Source organism: Bos indicus, chromosome 24, assembly GCF_029378745.1.
Source record: "Bos indicus isolate NIAB-ARS_2022 breed Sahiwal x Tharparkar chromosome 24, NIAB-ARS_B.indTharparkar_mat_pri_1.0, whole genome shotgun sequence".
NCBI classification, from domain to species: domain Eukaryota; kingdom Metazoa; phylum Chordata; class Mammalia; order Artiodactyla; family Bovidae; genus Bos; species Bos indicus.
Window position 1 is genome coordinate 62,238,356 of NC_091783.1, and position 16,970 is coordinate 62,255,325.

At 45.6% G+C, this 16,970-nt stretch overlaps 1 protein-coding gene across 1 annotated transcript; it reads right to left on the reverse strand.

The window, feature by feature from the left end:
• Positions 1–9,973: 9,973 nt before the first annotated feature.
• LOC109577704 (serpin B4-like) lies at positions 9,974–16,970 on the reverse strand. Its single transcript, XM_070779165.1, has 8 exons — positions 16,899–16,970; positions 15,698–15,887; positions 15,055–15,111; positions 13,650–13,778; positions 13,225–13,342; positions 11,912–12,054; positions 11,466–11,621; positions 9,974–10,800 (listed from the first exon to the last, which is right to left on the reverse strand). The coding sequence occupies exons 2-8, from the start codon at positions 15,860–15,862 to the stop codon at positions 10,393–10,395; spliced, it is 1,176 nt and encodes a 391-aa protein (XP_070635266.1). The 5' UTR covers positions 15,863–15,887; positions 16,899–16,970; the 3' UTR covers positions 9,974–10,392.

The following is a 16,970-nucleotide window of genomic DNA, read 5'->3' on the forward strand; positions in this document are numbered from 1 at the left end:
TATATATACCTCTACCAGCCGCCGCCCTTTCCTCAAGGCAGGTGGTATTTCAAGATCAACTTCTGATTTCGTCACCACTTACCTTCAACTTCATGAGGAAGAAGTCTTTATGAGTCAAGACAAGATTATTGACCAACTCCTGTAAGTCCTTTCCTTCTGCAGAAGAAATTGTGCCCTACCATCCATGCTCATGGGAAACGCATGTACGTGCCTTTCTGGCACCTGTGACAGTACACTTATGTGGCAGCTTCTTCACGTACCCTCAGGAACTAGGACCAGCCAGAAATAACCCTTAAAAATCTTTCTTCTCTTGTTAATACATGTTGACTTGTGTTTAAGAATACTTCTAACACAAACTATTGAAACGCTGACATTTTTTAAGTTCTGAAAAGGCTGTTTCTTTAAAAATATTTTGTATACCTGGGAAAATAGCTCAATGTCTCAGCTGAAGAGACATTGGCAAACTGTGTCAGCTGTAGGTGAAGACCAGGCATGATCTGCTTCCCCTCGAGGCTGGACCCTGGCGCGGTCCTCCCGGTGACCCCATTGTCCTCGTGGTTAATCCCAGCTGTGCCCTGGTTGCTAAGGTCAGAGGGCAGCTCATTTTCCAGCAGACTCACTTGCTCTCAGTGAGAAGAACAACGGATACAAACAGGACCCATTTTAAGGGCAGTTTTCTAATGCTTTTTACGAAGATTTCTCAGAAAAGTAAATAGCTTGAGCTCCAGAACTACAACATTTCTCCATCATCCTGATCTGCAGCACACCCACTTCTGATTCATGACCAGAACAACAGAGTCAAATGTCTCTAAGAAAAAAAGAGGAAAAAATGTGTTCTTTGAATGGCATGGCTGAGTCTCACCACTGGAGTCTCATCTCTTCAAGCATCTGGTGTTCCTGTAATAGAATAATATTAAACACTGCTGTTTTAATACAAAACACTGGGGTTTTCTATTCACCCATTTTCCTCTTTAGTACCATGTTTAGGTTGGTGAGTTGGTTTTCCCCATTTCACAGATAACAGAATTGAGCTAAAGAGTGACTGAACAGACGCTCAAGTGGTGAATTGCCCAGGTGAGCTCTCCAGGCAGGTAGCTGGTTCCAGGAGGCTGCGTGTGTATCCCCTCCCCACAGGGAGGTGTAGACAGACTCCAGGCGTTTACTGACAAATCTCCTTGTGTTTAGATGAAAAGAAGCTGCGTCTTCTGCCCTCTCAGTAGAGATCATGTTCTCCCACAAAATATAAAGGGGTGGGAATGGGTCCCTAATTTCACCTCCAAGGACTCCACAGTCATTAGGGAGGAAGGCAGGGTTTCAGATACTCTTTTAGGGTTGTGTAAAATGGCAGTTTCAGTGTGGACATATGTTTTAATTTCTTGGGCATATTCTTAAGAATGAAATCTGTGGGTCAACGGTAAGTTTACACTTGATCGATTGATTGGCTGAATTTCACTCTCTGATTGATTTAGAAGAACTACCAGACTGCCTTCCCCAGCAGCTGCACCACTTTACTTCCAGCAGGTTAGGAGAAAGCACGTGTGTGTGGGCTCCAATCCTCTCCTCACCCGGCACTCAGTAGTGCCCTTGGTCCAAGTGTGCAGTCCCAGCACAGCACCCACTCACAGGAAGCCTCACCCACCTCAGAGTCCCAGAAGCACAGGGATGGAGACACGAGCTGGAGGAAGGGGAGACCTGTGTGCCTAAACCGGAAAGATGATTCCTGAGCTCAGCCCTGCTGCTCTTAGGGCTCCTCCTGGTTATGTGTCCTGACCCCCGAATGACACTGGAGGTCAAAGACCCCAGAGCTGAGACTGGGTGGGCTGAGCGAGGATGGAGTCTGCTGGAGTCTAACGGCAGAGCTGAGTCTAAAGAAGAAGGAAATAAGCAGGAGAAAAGATCCAGGACGGAAAACAACAAACATGAGGTATAAGAGCTCCCAGTCAAGGCTGCGTCACGGGTGCTGTCAGAGAGCAGGGAAGCCCCCTGAGCAGGGTGAACAGGGTGAACAGGGTGAACAGGCCAGAGCAGGGTGAACATCTTTGGGTTCAAAGAGAAAGGGCTCTGAGCCCAGAGACAGAAGCAAGGAGCCCCGGCTGGGCCTGGAGGAAGCCCAGGGGACAGAGCAGGAGACGTGGACTCAAGGGAACCACTGACTGCGCTGATTCCTCCTGTGAATAAGTTACTGAGGTTGGTGGTGCAGGGGCTGGCTTTGTGGAAAAGCAACTAACTGATGAAGATCAAGATTTTGTTCTGGAGGAGGAAATGGCAACCCACTCCAGTATTCTTGCCTGGGAAATCCCAGGGACAGAGGAGTCTGTCGGGCAACAGTCAGTCCATAGGGTGGCAAAGAGTGGGACACGACTGAGCATGTATGCAAAGCAAAGGATTTTGCTTAAATTTAGAGGGAACTTTGGTTAGTTCAAATAAGAATCCATATCGCATCCTTCTCTCCCTCCTTTTCAAAAGTTCTCCTGGCATGTATTAGACAAGGTGAAGACACCACGATGTCACACAGTGTCACAGGACACTCAGCACTTCTCAGACGATTCTGCAAGTCAGTACTTGCCACCCGTCTTTGGGTATTTTCTAAATATACCAACATCATTGGCATCATGAATCCCAGAATCCAATAAAACTGAAGAGGAAATGACATGTCCAGGAACCATCCCACGTATTTCTAATACCTGTGTAGGTTGCTTCAAAATAGCTCCTCTGCTCTCCTCCTGTTTTCTTCCGTCCTTGTGAAGGGCGTGAAGGTTCACCAGCTTTGCTGAGGTGCACATCCTAGGGGGCATTTTATCTCTTCCTTCTTATTACGCACGTGGTCATACCCATCTGCAGGTAAACTGGTTACTTGAGAAAACCCTTCAAGCTTTCAATAACAGGATATCTGCCAATTACTGTTTTATTTATTTTTTTTTAATTTTATTTTACTTTACAATATTGTATTGGTTTTGCCATATATCAAAATGAATCTGCCACAGGTATACATGTGTTCCCCATCCTGAACCCTCCTCCCTCCCCATACCATCCGTCTGGGCCGTCCCAGTGCACCAGCCCCAAGCATCCAGTATCGTGCATCGAACCTGGACTGGCGACTCGTTTCATATACGATCAATTACTGTTTTAATATTCCCATACTGATACAGATCCGTAGAATGTAAATAGCATCTGAACAGGATGAATCAGATTTACCTTAATGTCCCTTAGTTGGGGAATGGTCTTGTCTGTAGGTGTGTCATGGCAGACTGAGACAGTTCATTCTCACCACCCGTCTCCCCATTCCCATGCCTCCAGTTCCACTCGGGACAGTCATCCTACTCTGTGCTTAGCACCATCCAACCCTCTCTCACATCTCCTGTCTCTAGAACCATTTCTACAGCCCTTCCTTTCAGCAGTTTTTGATTGACATTTAACATTCCAATTGATTTCGTGTGTGTTTGCTAAGTCACTTCAGTCGTTTCCCACTCTTTGTGACCCTCTGGGCTGTAGCCCACCAGGCTCCTCTGTCCATGGAGAGTCTCCAGGCAAGAATACTGAAGTGGGTTGCCATGCCCTCCTCCAGGGGATCTTCCCAATCCAGGGATTGAACCTGGGTCTCTTATGTCTCCCGTGTTGGCAACCTGGTTCTTTACCACCAGTGCCAACTGGGAAGCCCCTTGAATTGATTAAAATTATATATTAAGGAAGGACTGAGTAAGTCCTTAGTCAAAATTTTATTCTCTAACTTCTTATCATATCAGAAAGATCGCACTGCCTCCAGGATTCGCTTTTATGGGTCTCTTAATTTTTTGGTAGAATGCAGGAAGAGAGAGACTGTTCTTTGTGCATGAACTAGGAATCACTGACTCTTGGTCTCTTACATTTGAATGAAGGCTTCTTGATTCCATGTGAATGTAGGGGTGATCACATAATGTGTTTGATTATCTATTTTTATAATTTCTTAATGATTCACTCTCCATTCATTGAGTTCTTAATTATGTTCCATGACTTAGTACTGAGCTTAGTGAAGGGTCTCTACCACAGTGCTAGAAGCAGGGACTCAATGACAAGGGAGGTTTGCCAAGGCTCCTTTACATTTGGTGGCCACTGACTTCCTAAGCCTCATCCTCTGAGACAAACTCTGAGACCATGATAGCACCATCCTTCCCCACCCCATGACTTCTGCAATCAGCCTCTCTGTTCCCGGACGTGACTCTGGCTTTAGCACATATCTCACCAGGACTGCCAGGGACAGCTGTCTTCAGCACCTTCAGTTTCTCAGTGATCCAAGCAAGATAACGTCAACTCCATAGACCCCAGTAAATGTCTATCATTGCTCAAGGAACGCCTGGCTCTAACTTGTTCCAGGGATTTCCTCCCTGCATCTGATGACCACCTGACAGAACATCCTAATTACCTGCACTTCCAGTGAAAGATTTCTGGCTGTTTTAAGAAATAAAAAACGGGGAGATGCCGGGAGCCGGCATATTGCATATTGAGTGCATATTGCATATTGAGTGCAGCACTTTCCACAGCATCATCTTTCAGGATCTGGAATAGCTCAACTGGAATTCTATCACTGCCGGTAGCCAGGTGAGGAGCTCCGCCCCTGGCAAAGGTCATGAGGAAGGAGGCTTGGCATACGCAAAGGCGGGATCAAGCCTCAGGAGTCTCCCTGGAAATTCTCGAGCAATCTACCCCTAAAACCAGAGTCTGCCTACTTTCTGCTTTGTGCTTTCACCTGTCCCCCACTACCTCTCTCCGAAAAAAGAGTTAGCTTACAGCTCCAGTTAATAAAGTTCCTGGGTGTGACAGTGTTTCAACCTACAAACTCCCTTGGAAGTCCTCTAGCCTGCCTGAATAGGTTTTTCCGGCCACATGTGATTGCTCAGAGCCTCCAAACTGTCCACACTGAGAGGCATGAGATGTTCTAAACTGTCTAAATACAGATTCCTTTGAGCAGTCAAAAGATTGATTAGAAATTGTATTGGTGAAGGGATTTTCACTTGTTGGGCCAATATTTGCTGCTAAGTCTCCATATCCCTTACCTGCTGTGTCCCTGGCAGTGTATTGATTAATATAACTGGTGTAAGTAGTAGCTGTAATGTTTGTAACCTGGGACCCTTGAGGTAATTCTTTTTCTTGTTATAGCCCACCACACCTTTGCTCTGTAGGAATGCAACTTTATCTAATGCTTTTTGGAGGCTGGCACCTGACTTTAGAATAATCACCTTTAGAGGAAAAGGCCTCTGGGCCAGAAGATGATGCAAATCACCTAAACTTTTGCATATGATAAGTTTGCAGGAAGAAAGCCTGGCTTACTGCATGACTCTACCCCTTCCCCCATTATCGTCTATGCATAACTTAAGGTATAAAAACTACTTTGGAAAATAAAGTGCGGGCCTTGTTCACCGAAACTTGGTCTCACCATGTCGTTCTTTCTCTTACCTTCTGGCTGAATTATTCAGCCTCTTTTCTCCACTGAATTTCCTCACTGAGCGATCCTTATTCTATTACTCTTTATATCCTTAATTAACGTTTAATTAAGCAGTTGTTTCCTGATCCTCGCCAATGCCGTCCTCGCTTCGAATTCCCTGGATCCCCCGGGGCTGACCCTGGCAAGATTTGCTCCTGAAATTCAGGGCATTGCATTGAATGTTGATGTACAGTGTTGTTTTGATGAGGTTCATGTCCTTCTTTGAATGTATTTTTGATTGCTGAAATGGTTGACTTTTTGCTCTAGTAAACTACCGTAACTTAACAGTTTAGGCACGGGAGCGTGAGAGGGCACTTCTCTGCTCTCCAGGCACTGTGTTAGGTTCCTAGGACCTCTGTCGTGAGCGGCCCACACTGAGGTTCCAAACCACCGTATTCATTCTCTCCCACTTCTGGAGGCTTGAGGTCTAAAATCAGTGTGTTCTCAGGACCACACTTCCTCGCGAGGCTCTCGGGGAGAAATCTCTTTACCTTTTCTACTCCCTGGTGGTTCCTCGAGTTTCCGGGCCTGTGCCTCTGTCTCGACATGACCGTCTTCCCTGTGTCTCTTCTCTTCATATAAGGGTCCAGTCATTGGATGAGGACCCAGCTTGAGTCAGTACGATCTTATGTTAACTAGCTATGTCTATGGTCTATTTACACATAAGGTCACACTCTGTGATTAGAAATAAATTGCGGGGGGGGGGTGTGGGGGGCAGAGGAAGGTCTCTTCAGTGCGGTACCACCAGCGATCCTATCAGCCAAACTAAACACTCGTAAGAGTCTGGAGAGAAGCCATGGCAGTATTTCTCCATGACCACGAGACATTTATCTGTATCCATGCGATCCTGAGCAAGCCTGCGCAGCGCGGACACTGAGCTCAGGACACGAGGCCCTGGAGCAGCGGGGCCGGCGGCGGCGTTGGAGCGGACGCGGCGCCGGGGGGCGGCGCGCAGGAGGCGGTCAGGGCCTCGCAGGGCCGGCCTGCGGGTGTGGGCGGCTCTGTCGTGGCTCCGGCGGTGCTTCTCCTCCCCAGAACCCAGAAGGGTGAGGAGAGATGCGCTCTGGCTTGTTCCTGGTTTCAGGGCCACTAAGCGTGGCAGCAGTTCAGAGCCCCAGGAGGTGAAGTCCTCGTTTCAAGGGTGGAGATGGGAGGGCAGCGCGGGAAACTGGCTGCCCCGGCAGGGGCTTTTCCTGAGGCCTTCCTGGAGGCTTAGCTCCAAAGCCGAGGTGTATTTAATGGTGGAGCCCTGCTGACCCAGCTCCCTTGTTTAGATGCTGTGCGTGTTTGGTGAGAGAGAGAGGCAGAGAGAGAGAACGTGTAGGGAGGCAGGGAGAGGAAAAGAGGGGGAGAGAGAGAGAGGTGGAAGGGAGGGCGGTGCAGAGGGAGGCAGAGAGACTGAGCCCCTGCGGCGGACCGGGGTCCTGGACCGTCACAGCTGAGGTTCCAGCCCCTGCGTGAGGCTGGAAGGCTGCCCCAGCGCACACCTTGGAGCAAGCTTCCAGCTGCCTATGGAGGCATTATTACTGTACGAAGCTGCAACATCTCAAGGGCCTGTGTTCTGTCTCCAGTCTTAGCTACCTGAGAATCTCCTGTGTTCACAGGGGCAGGTTTCCCAACCTGCCCACATGTCACAAAAGAACAGTGAGCTTGTCGCCTCCCTCAGATCTTCCTGATGAGACACGCCTGGGAGCAACCAAGACAAAACTCCTTTACTGATGGATCAAGACTGCACAGGCCCACTCACAGGGCTTCTGCTTCCCTGGCTCATAGAGATTCCTGTAAGCTGTGAAGGGTGCAGCATCCGAAGGGCAGTAGTCAGCTCAGAATGACTTGTTCTGAAGATAAGATAAGGCAAGGTGATGGAAGGAGTAATGACAACTTTTCACTAACAACATAACTTCTCAAATCTTTCACTGTTTTCAGATTGGGATCTTTTGGAGACCCAACCAGAGGAGCATCTGGAAATCTACTCAAACTAAATGTGATATTTCTACCTATGAGTTTATACCGGACACATTTTTATGTTATTCCTGATACTTATTCAAACACAAGGAAATACCAAAACTCTGGAGTGTTTCATGGTTATATAGTTTTAAGATACGTTGGGTTAAACCCATGAATGGAACTTATAAAATTTCTTGCCAATACAGTGTGTAGTATTCGATTAATATACAACATTTGTGTTATTAATCCGATCAAAATTTCTTCTCTCATGAAGGTTATTCCTCATTTATTTCATCTCTGGAAATGTTTAGTGATTCAACCTGCCAATAGCAAACTTAAGACTCTACGTTAGCCACACAACCAATGAGTGTTTAGCGGTATCCATCTTCGTCTTAAGTGAAATAGCACAGGGAAATTATGCTCTGATCCATCTCATTCAATAAAATACTCGCTTTCATATTTAATAATCGGCTATCACTTCTTTGTATTTTTTACTATCATTTCCTATGATCGTATTGTTCTAAGTGTTTCAAAAGTCTCTTGTATTGAGATGTAACTACATTTGTTGTCGATTAGTCGCTCGGTCGTGTCTGACTCCTTGCGACCCCATGGACTGACTGTAGCCCACCAGGCTTCTCTGTCCATGGGATTCTCCCGGCAAGAACACTGGAGAGGGAAGCCATTCCCTTCTCCGGGGGACCTTTCCAACCCAGGGATCAAATCCATGTCTCCTGCATTGTCAGGCGGGTTCTTTACCACTGAGCCACCGGGGATGCCCAGCTACATTTATCCATAGTGTAAAATTGTCATCTGAGGGGATTACATAACACACACTCATTCTTTTCAGTCTCTTGTTTGCACAGCACAGCGTGTAGGAGTTTAATCCATGTTGTCAGTAGTTTTTTCCTTTTTATCTCTAAGTACTATTCTTGGGTTTGTACTTTCCTCCACCTGTTTTGTTCACCTGTTAGACATTTGAGGTTTTGCCAGCTTTCTGGCCATTACGAATAAGGCTTCAGTGAACATTTGTGTCTTAGTCCTTTTGTGGTGGATGTATTCATATCTCTTGGGTAAAATCAGGATGTGGAATTACTGGTCTGGTAATAGTCTGGTCAACTTTTAATCCTGTAAGAAAGTAGTGATATGTGCCACTTTGTGTACTTGAGAAAGACTTTCTCTAGAAGTGCATTGCTCAGCCAAGGAGATATGTGGTTTTCTGGAGACATCACCCAGATGGCAGCATAGGAGACCCCAGCTTCCCCTCTCCCTTAGAGATCAACAGTGTGACAGCTGTTCTTGAACAACACACCTCCCGAAAAAGAAATGACAATACTGTGATGAGAGCGTGTGAATGATGTATGAATGATGAATGGTGTATAAAGAGCTGTACGTATTTAATGTATGAACGTCAGGAGTTTTGAGGTGAGTATATATTTGTGAAACCATCATGCCAATCTGTGTAATAAACATATCACCTCCAAATGATTCCTCTTCCCTGAGAGAGCAGTGTTAGTGCAAGCTGTGCTGGTGGTCACTTTGTAGAAAATGAGTGTATCAGATTTGTATGTAGAAAATGAGTGTACCGCATGTTCACCTTCAACTTACTCCATGCTATGGGCCAATAATATTTTAATAAAGATTGAAAAAATAAAATTGCAAGACTGTTTTCCTGAGTGGTTGCAGCTTTTGTATCCCTACCAGTGGTGTGGGAGAGTTCCGGTTGATCCACGTTTTCTCCACACAGGGTTTGACCAGTCTTTTAATTTTAGCTTTGTGCAATCCCATGGGGACAAGTTGGTGTCCTGTGGTGTCTGGTGTTGTGTTGTTTAGTCACTACCTCATGTCCAGCTCTTTTTTGAACCCAGGTCTCCTGGTTGGCAGTCAGATTCCTTATCACTGCACCACCAGGGAAGCCTGTCCTGTGGTGTATATGCATTATATTCTTTATTAAGCATCTATTATCTTTATGTTTAAAGTCACACATTGATTTTTATTACTTTGTGTTCAAAAATAACTTTCTTCATGTATGAATGATGTATAAAGAGCTGTATGTATTTAATGTATGAACGTCATGAGTTTTGAGGTGAGTATATATCTGTGAAACCGTCATGCCAATCTTTGTAATAAACATATCACCTCCAAATGATTCTTCTTGCCCTGAGAAAAGTTATGTTTTGGAATATAAAATTTGTCAGTTCTTTGCTTTATGGGTTGGTGGAATTCAGGGTCATATGTCAGCCCTTCTTCTCACTGGATGGTCTCCCAATCTTATCCCATCTCTGCCTTCAGCCACAATTACCATATTTCTCTCGGTAGCTCTAACATATGTATCATCTGTCTTACCTACTTAGAGACTCAGTTCACATCCCAAGTCTGAGTTCTAGATGCTTATATCTAGGCTCTTACATGGGTTACAGAGCCTTCCATGTTCTGACAGCAGTCTGCCTTTTTAACCTCATCATGCTGCACTATTTTGATTTCTATGTAGGATAATATCTTTCTATATGATCTTTTCCATGTGTGGGGGTCACTTGCAGTTTGTTGGAAAAAAAAAGGATGAGCAACAAATGACATGAACAAGCCATGGTTTTATTGATAATGCATTTCAGAAAATTAAAAAATTTAGACATGTAAGGGTCCCACATACCACCTGAACTCAAATAAATATGAATGTTTAGGTTTGAAAAGTAAAAACAACTTTTGAAATAGGAGCTATGATATTTCAAACTTAGTAGAAGATAGAGTATGGAAATAACTTTTTAAAATATAGTGAACACATTGTCCAAGGAGGCGTTTTCATGCGGAATAGAGTAGGTTACATGTGTTTGTAGAGAGAGAGAGACAGACAATATTTTATCCAATACATTGTGAGTGGTGACTATAAGTTTGGAAAGGAAAATGCATCCAAGGGAACCTGTTGCACCAACATTCAAGCTCTGGGAACATCTCTCTGAATGTCCCCAAGTGTGGCCGCTGGCCAACGACGTCTAAGGGGAAGAGACTCGGCCACCGAAGAGGATGCTGTTGGTCTTGATGTGCTTGATGAGGAACAGGAAAGGGTGATCGCAGCGGAAACTCTCACGAATCGGCAATGATGTGAGGACAGCAACACCCACACCGGTAGCAGCCGCGGCCTCCGTGCCCTCCTCGGTCACCTCCACAAAGGACTTGTGGAAGACCTTTGATATCGCCAGATCACCGCTCCCGGTCATGCCCGAGAAGTTGGCGACCCTGAAAATGAAGGCGTCCACCATCCCCAGGGCTCGCAGTGTGGCCACGAGGTCGTAGCTCTCTTCCACTTTAAACCGAGGCAGGTATAAGTCCACTTCTCTCTTCCTCATATTCTGTGGGCTCGTCCACGCTATTAACTTCTCAGCAGTGAGCTGGTCTTCAAGCTGTAACAGTGGAAAAGGAACAACTGTCAGGATTCTCATGGTCATGGAGCCCACCTAACCTTGGATTGAAATGTCTGGGAAACCTTTATTTTAACAGTAAACATGAATACAGGAGATTCAGTTTATTACATTTTCTCTGAGGAGGAAACAATAACAGTCCTGAATATATATCATATGATCAAATAAATGTTTTTATACATTTATAACTTTGCTCTTTCTATGTATGTATGTACACACTATATACACGTATGTAGAAATGTCTATACACATGTGTAGATGTGTGTTGTATAAACATGCACACAGAAATGAAACAACATGTGTTTCATGTGAAGGTCATGTCTGACTCTTTGTGACCCCATGGTCTGCATCCCTCCAGGCTCCTCTGTCCATGGGATTTCCCAGGCAGAAGTACTGGAGTGGGTTGTCATTTCCTCTTCCAGGGGATTTTCCTGACCCAGGAATTGAACCCATGTCTCCTGTGGCTCACACACTGCAGGCGGATTCTTTACCATTGAGCCACTGATGTTTATGATATTGATGTTATTATTATTATTTTTTTGTTCTATGCTGCCAGCCAGTACCACCAATCTATGAGCAGCCCAACAAGCACTGAATCACTGGAAATGTGAGCAATGGCATGGAGCACTGTGAATACCAGGTTTTACCTCCTGCAGACCGTCTACTTCATTGGGCAGCAGCACCATCATGCTTAGCTCTTCGCCTTTGTACGGGATTTCCAGGATCTTGGCTTGCACGTCCTCCAGTGACACGAACTTGAAACTATTGGTTTGTTTCATCATCCGCACAGGTTTGCTTGTATCCTGCAGTAAATTCATGTGCAAAAGAATGCCAGGTGAGCAGTAGGCCAGAAAAAAAGATAGTATTATTGAGACACCAAACTCAGCCTCCTAAGAGATGATCTGGGAAATTTGTGTCTTAGAGATAAGAGTTTCTTCAAGGAATCCCCAGTAAATAAAGTTTAAAAAAAGGACAAGAAAATAAGCCTTGACAAATTCTATCTTCTATACGAGTTATATATTAATTACTATGCATTTAAATTTCACAGTGCATGTAGCTACACTTGGTTATACACGTAAATTACAGACAATACCTTGTTCAGCCAAAACTTTTCCTCTGCAGTATGTTCTTCCTTAAATTTCTGGTTCCACTGCCCTTTGAAGTAGACGGCGTTCACCAGAACCAGAACAGTAGAGCTTTTGAGAGAGTCTTCGGGAAATAGTTCCTTGATTTTTCCTGCAAAGACAGAAAATCAAAGGTCTGTCATGAAAGGCACAAGTGGTTTATCTGTCAGATGCGTTGAAAGTTACAAGTGATGGTTAAATATTGACACAAGTCAGCCCGTGAGGGACTCCATGCCCAGCGGTTCACCAGGTGAGGCTTTGCTCACAGTCCCAGCCTGATGGAGTTGCCCTCATGCAGACGCCCCTGCTCAGTCTGTGTGTGTGGGGACATCAGTCATTTCACAAGGAATCCTGATGAACTGATTTCTGATATTTAAGATGCCATGATATTTCTATGATATTTAAGATGCCATGCTGTGCTAAGCCTCTTCAGTCTGTGAGCCCACGGACTGTAGCCCACCAGGCTCCTCTGTCCATGGGACTCTCTAGGCAAGAATACTGGAGTGGGATGCCGTGCCCTCCTTCAGGGGCTCTTCCTGACCCAAGAATTCTGGATCATCAATTCTGACAATATGATGCTCATCAGAACTGATGAACAGGTAATCAATTCTGAAGAACTGATTTCAGCTGACCTTTACTGGTCAGTTTTCTTCTTCCCTTTCCTCCCTTCCTGTTCCCTCAGTAGCTTTGTCTCTTGTTTCCATTCCCTGTCTTCTTCTTCATTCTGCACATTGAGTTGCTGTAGGTTAAGCCTATGTTTCGGAAGGGAGGTAGGATACGGTTCGTGGGATGGAGACGTTGTCCAGCCCCTCCCTGGGTGGGGTGGACACTGTGACAATCCAGTGGGAGGGGGACGTGGGCCAGGACCCTTCTCCTGCAGGTGGTCATTTCTGCAAGAAGGATGGTGTAACGGAGAGCGGCTTGTTTCCCAGTTAAGAAAGCAAAAGTGGACTCTTCATATTTTCTCTTAGGGATTATAACCCGGAAGTTACGCCTTTAATTTAGAACAACTTATGAATCAACCTGAAGTCTGAGCAGAGACTTGGGATCCACAAGACACTGTCTTCCAGACCCAGCTGTGCCTGCAGGGGGCTGGTCCTGGGAGCCCCACCTGCCCGTTTCTCTCCGCATGACGTGGACCGTCCACCCCCTGCAGGGCCTCCCCACCCTCTGCAGTCTCGTCTCACCCCTCTCCTGACAGCCCAGTCAGGTTCCAGCACCGTGTTCACACACAGCGGGGACTCAGCCGTGGTTCGTAATGAGTGACTCTCTCATAACCTACCATTGGTTTGGCTCTCCACCCAGGAATTAATCATCTTTCGACTTTCCTCTGCAGCATTTTTAAAATCAGCAGATTCCACACTGGCTAGATAAAATTTCTGAACATTATCCAGGTATTCCTATGACATGAGCAGGAAGAAAGCAGGAATGAAAAGTAATTTATCACTAACTATGTAGGTATTCCCAAATTAAATGTGTTAAATCCTGATCAAGCAGAGTTCACAAGCCAATCCCTAGCCCCCCTCACTGGTGTGCTATCAGCCTCTGGACACTCCATCGGGTGCAGTTGTGGTCAGGGAGCCTGGCGCCCCTGGGAGTAATGCCCCCGTGTGGGTCCCCAGGCTCCTCTGCACCCTCCCCCCATTAGGAGATGGGGCCCGAGGACCAGGGATGCAGACCAAAGGCGTGACAGACCAGGAAACTCACCTGGAGAAACCGAAACTCCTTTTCTCCGTAGAGCCTGTTGGCGACACTCAGCTCATAGGCATCAGTGGATTTCTTTAATTCTGTCAGAAGCTGTTGAAAGTGATGATGAACATTTCCTGGCTTTTCAACCTTCAAATGTCAAAAAGTGAGGTCATTGGAGTCTCTGTCAATGTAAACTCTACACGCCCAGGGGTCTGTGGATCCCTGTCTAGAGGGCGGTATCCCCAGGGATGATGGTTGTGGTTATTTCCCCTAATTGGTGTGTTTTACTGGTATAGCCTTCCTAATCCTTACAGCCGGTCTCCTAGGCAATTCTTTCTCCTGCTCAGACATCCCTCTTTTCTCCTTTGAACTACCACGCAGCGCCGTTCCTCCAGGCACTGTCTTAGCCGTCTGCAATGCTTAGGGTCACCTCCTCAGCTAAAGTTAGGCTTCTTGAGGGCCAGACCATAGTGCGTCTCTGACAGTCATCAGCTGTGTGAGAAAGTGAAATCTGTGTATCGTCCTAGGTTATGACGTGAAGCCCTGTTATACTCCTGGTGGGATTGTCTTCTAAGACCTGTTGACTCTGCCCTATGGCTCTTCGTTCTGATGGCCGCACTTCTCGGTGTGGGAGAAGTGTGTGTCTGGGACTCTGCCAGCAGCTGTATACCAGCATCTCTAAGTCTTTGGCTGGATTCACATGATGACAAGACAGTGCAGAGGGCTAAGTAGCTTCTCCAAGGAGACAGAGCCAGGTTTTCAACCCAGGCTTGTCTCAATCCAGAACCTTAACCTTGCTACCTGAGAGTTTTGGACAAGCCTATAAACAATAGCTCTCAGTTCATCACTTTCCATAATATATTTTGATGCCTACCTATTGGTCTTCATAATATGAACTACCATCATGATTTAACATTATCCAATAATAATATTAATATTATGAGTTCATACTATGCAATGTTAGAAACATGTTATAAATAGTATAGTTATTATTTTGCTATAATAACCATAATAAAATACGTACTATACATCAGAGTTTTCATTTTCCTGGCCCTGCTATTCTGTTTCACATGGATTTGCATGTATTGCAGCAGACATTTTATCATCCCCAGTGAACTGGGATGAAGTCACTGTGGCTCAGAGCAGTTGTATTGTCCACATTTGTCATTCCTGAACAACAGAGCGCAGTCTGAAGCCCCTTTGGGTTTCCGAGCCCTTCCCGTGAAGCACATGCTACTCTCCTCTAGGATAACAAAGCCATGAAGCACATATATGTAACGTGAAATGAGCTACAACTCTGTCCGCTGGGTTTCACTTAAGATGTCCCTAAAAGTGGACTTTCCCCACTTGGTCTGAAATTCCCAGTTTAAACTATGACCCTCGTGGATACGTGATCCTCTAAATCCGGTGCCCTGTGACTCACGTGCTCTTTTGCGGCTCCTCCTCTTGTGTTCTCTGCGATTTTATTGAAGTGAAGGACCTGGAGGAGACAGACAGTGGAGCAAAGAAGTGTCACCTGATATATCTGTGTGCATCACAGTCGACCAAAAAGAAAGAAAAAAGTCAGGAAGAAGAAAGGAAAGAAAATGCAAACCAAGTACCAAACCAAACAAAAAACCCCCAAAGCATAGGGAACAAAGAAAAGAAGAAAGAATATTCAGTGCAAACACTTGCTTCTTAAAAAACACAGTCTGTGTGTGGGAAACACAAAGCTGCTTGAGCGCTGTCCACTTTAAAGAATCATGTCTCGTTTTTCATTCATCGTTGAGGAAACATGTAAAGATATCTCCCGTGGACTTTAGTCAGGGCCTCACTTCTACTGAAGTCTTCCATTAAAGCCTCACCTCTGGTTGTTGAGCAGTTCTAGGGGTTCATCCCAGCCCCCAGAGGAAGTCCAGGCACAGGAGGCAGGTGGGGAGCCCTGCCCCCATAACTCTGTGCCCACCCAGTCGTGGGGCTGCTTGAGCTTCCCCTGGGACCCTGGGGACAACAGACCTGTGGTCATCTGCACAGCAGCCAGCAGACACCCCATGCAAACCTGTGATGGAAAGGCAGCTGCCACCTACCTTCTGCATCTGTGATGCGGTGTTTTCTCGGGCCCCTAAGTAAGTCATGGCTAAGGCTGACGAGATACTGAAAGGCGACAGGAAGATGTTTTCCTTCTCTGATTTTCTGATCTGGTGGAACAGATCAATTGCAAGGTGGATGATTGCTTCACTGAGGGAACTCATGGTGGCCGGATGTGGTCTGGAAGTCCTGAAAGAGCATCAAATGCATTTTATCATCACTCTAGGGAAGGAAGGTAGTCTGTAATGAGAATTTCTAAAAGAAATGCCTTATGTGTGGGTTGTGGATTTCTGGCAACGAAGATTTTTCCTTTCCATACATTTGGTAATTAGAAGACTTGAAATTAGGAATACCGGAGTGGGTTGCTATGCCTTCCTCCAGGGGATCTTCCCCACCCAGGGACTGAACCCACATCTCTTACAGCTCCTGGACTGGTAGATTTGTTCTTTACCACTAGTGCCACCTGGGAAGCCTTATTTATAGAAAACGTTTCTTAAATATAATAGAAACTTGATGTTATACATTTCATAATTGAGAGATGTACCTGTATCCATCTCATAATTAGACGACTATTGAAATTAGTATTTAAAGAACATTTTTCTAAAAAGTAATAGCGTATCTTTACTGTTTCTTCCTTACTGACTGTACAAGAGTGGGTAAAAAGTGCTTTATAACAGAGGTTGTGTTGTTGTTCAGTTGCTAAGTCGTGTCCAACTCTTTGCACTCCATGGACAAGCTCCTCTGTCCTCCACTACCTCCCAGAGTTTGTCCAAATTCCTATTCATTGAGTCTGTGATGCTGTATAACCATCCCATCCATGCTGCCCCCTTTTCTTTTTCCTTTCAATTTTCCCCAGCCTCCAGGTCTTTCCCAGTGAATTTATAACAGATTCAAAGGCAAAACGGATGTGGTAACATCCAGCCATCTCCCATCAGGTACCTCCGTGCCTTACTTGAAGGATCTGTGGATGCTGGACAGCCTACCCCTGATACACGTGCTCCCGAAGGAACGTGGGTTTTCTTTTAGAAATAAGTAAATTACCTATGGACTAAATCAGGAGAAAAAGTTCTTCTGTGGCAGAATACGTAAAATACCATCATACCAAATGAAATATTTAACACACGCACGATAAAACATCACATTCATTATTATTTTCAGAAAGGACTCCTGAGTTAGCGCAGAGCTGCTGGAAGCACTTACCTGTGTTCCTGGAGGAAGCAGAGGTGGGCAGGCAGCCTGTAAGCTTGTGTGCCGGGCGTGCTCAGCCCTGAA

Bases quoted from the DNA above. Each gene is read 5' to 3' on its own strand.
- LOC109577704 (XM_070779165.1), bottom strand. From the start codon at position 15,862: ATGAGTTCCCTCAGTGAAGCAATCATCCACCTTGCAATTGATCTGTTC. The intron at 13,343-13,649 runs GTGAGTTTCCTG...CTCATGTCATAG, and splicing joins AGGAGTTTCGGTTTCTCCAG to GAATACCTGGATAATGTTCA. The intron at 11,622-11,911 runs GTATTGTCTGTA...AATTTACTGCAG, and splicing joins AAAAGTTTTGGCTGAACAAG to GATACAAGCAAACCTGTGCG.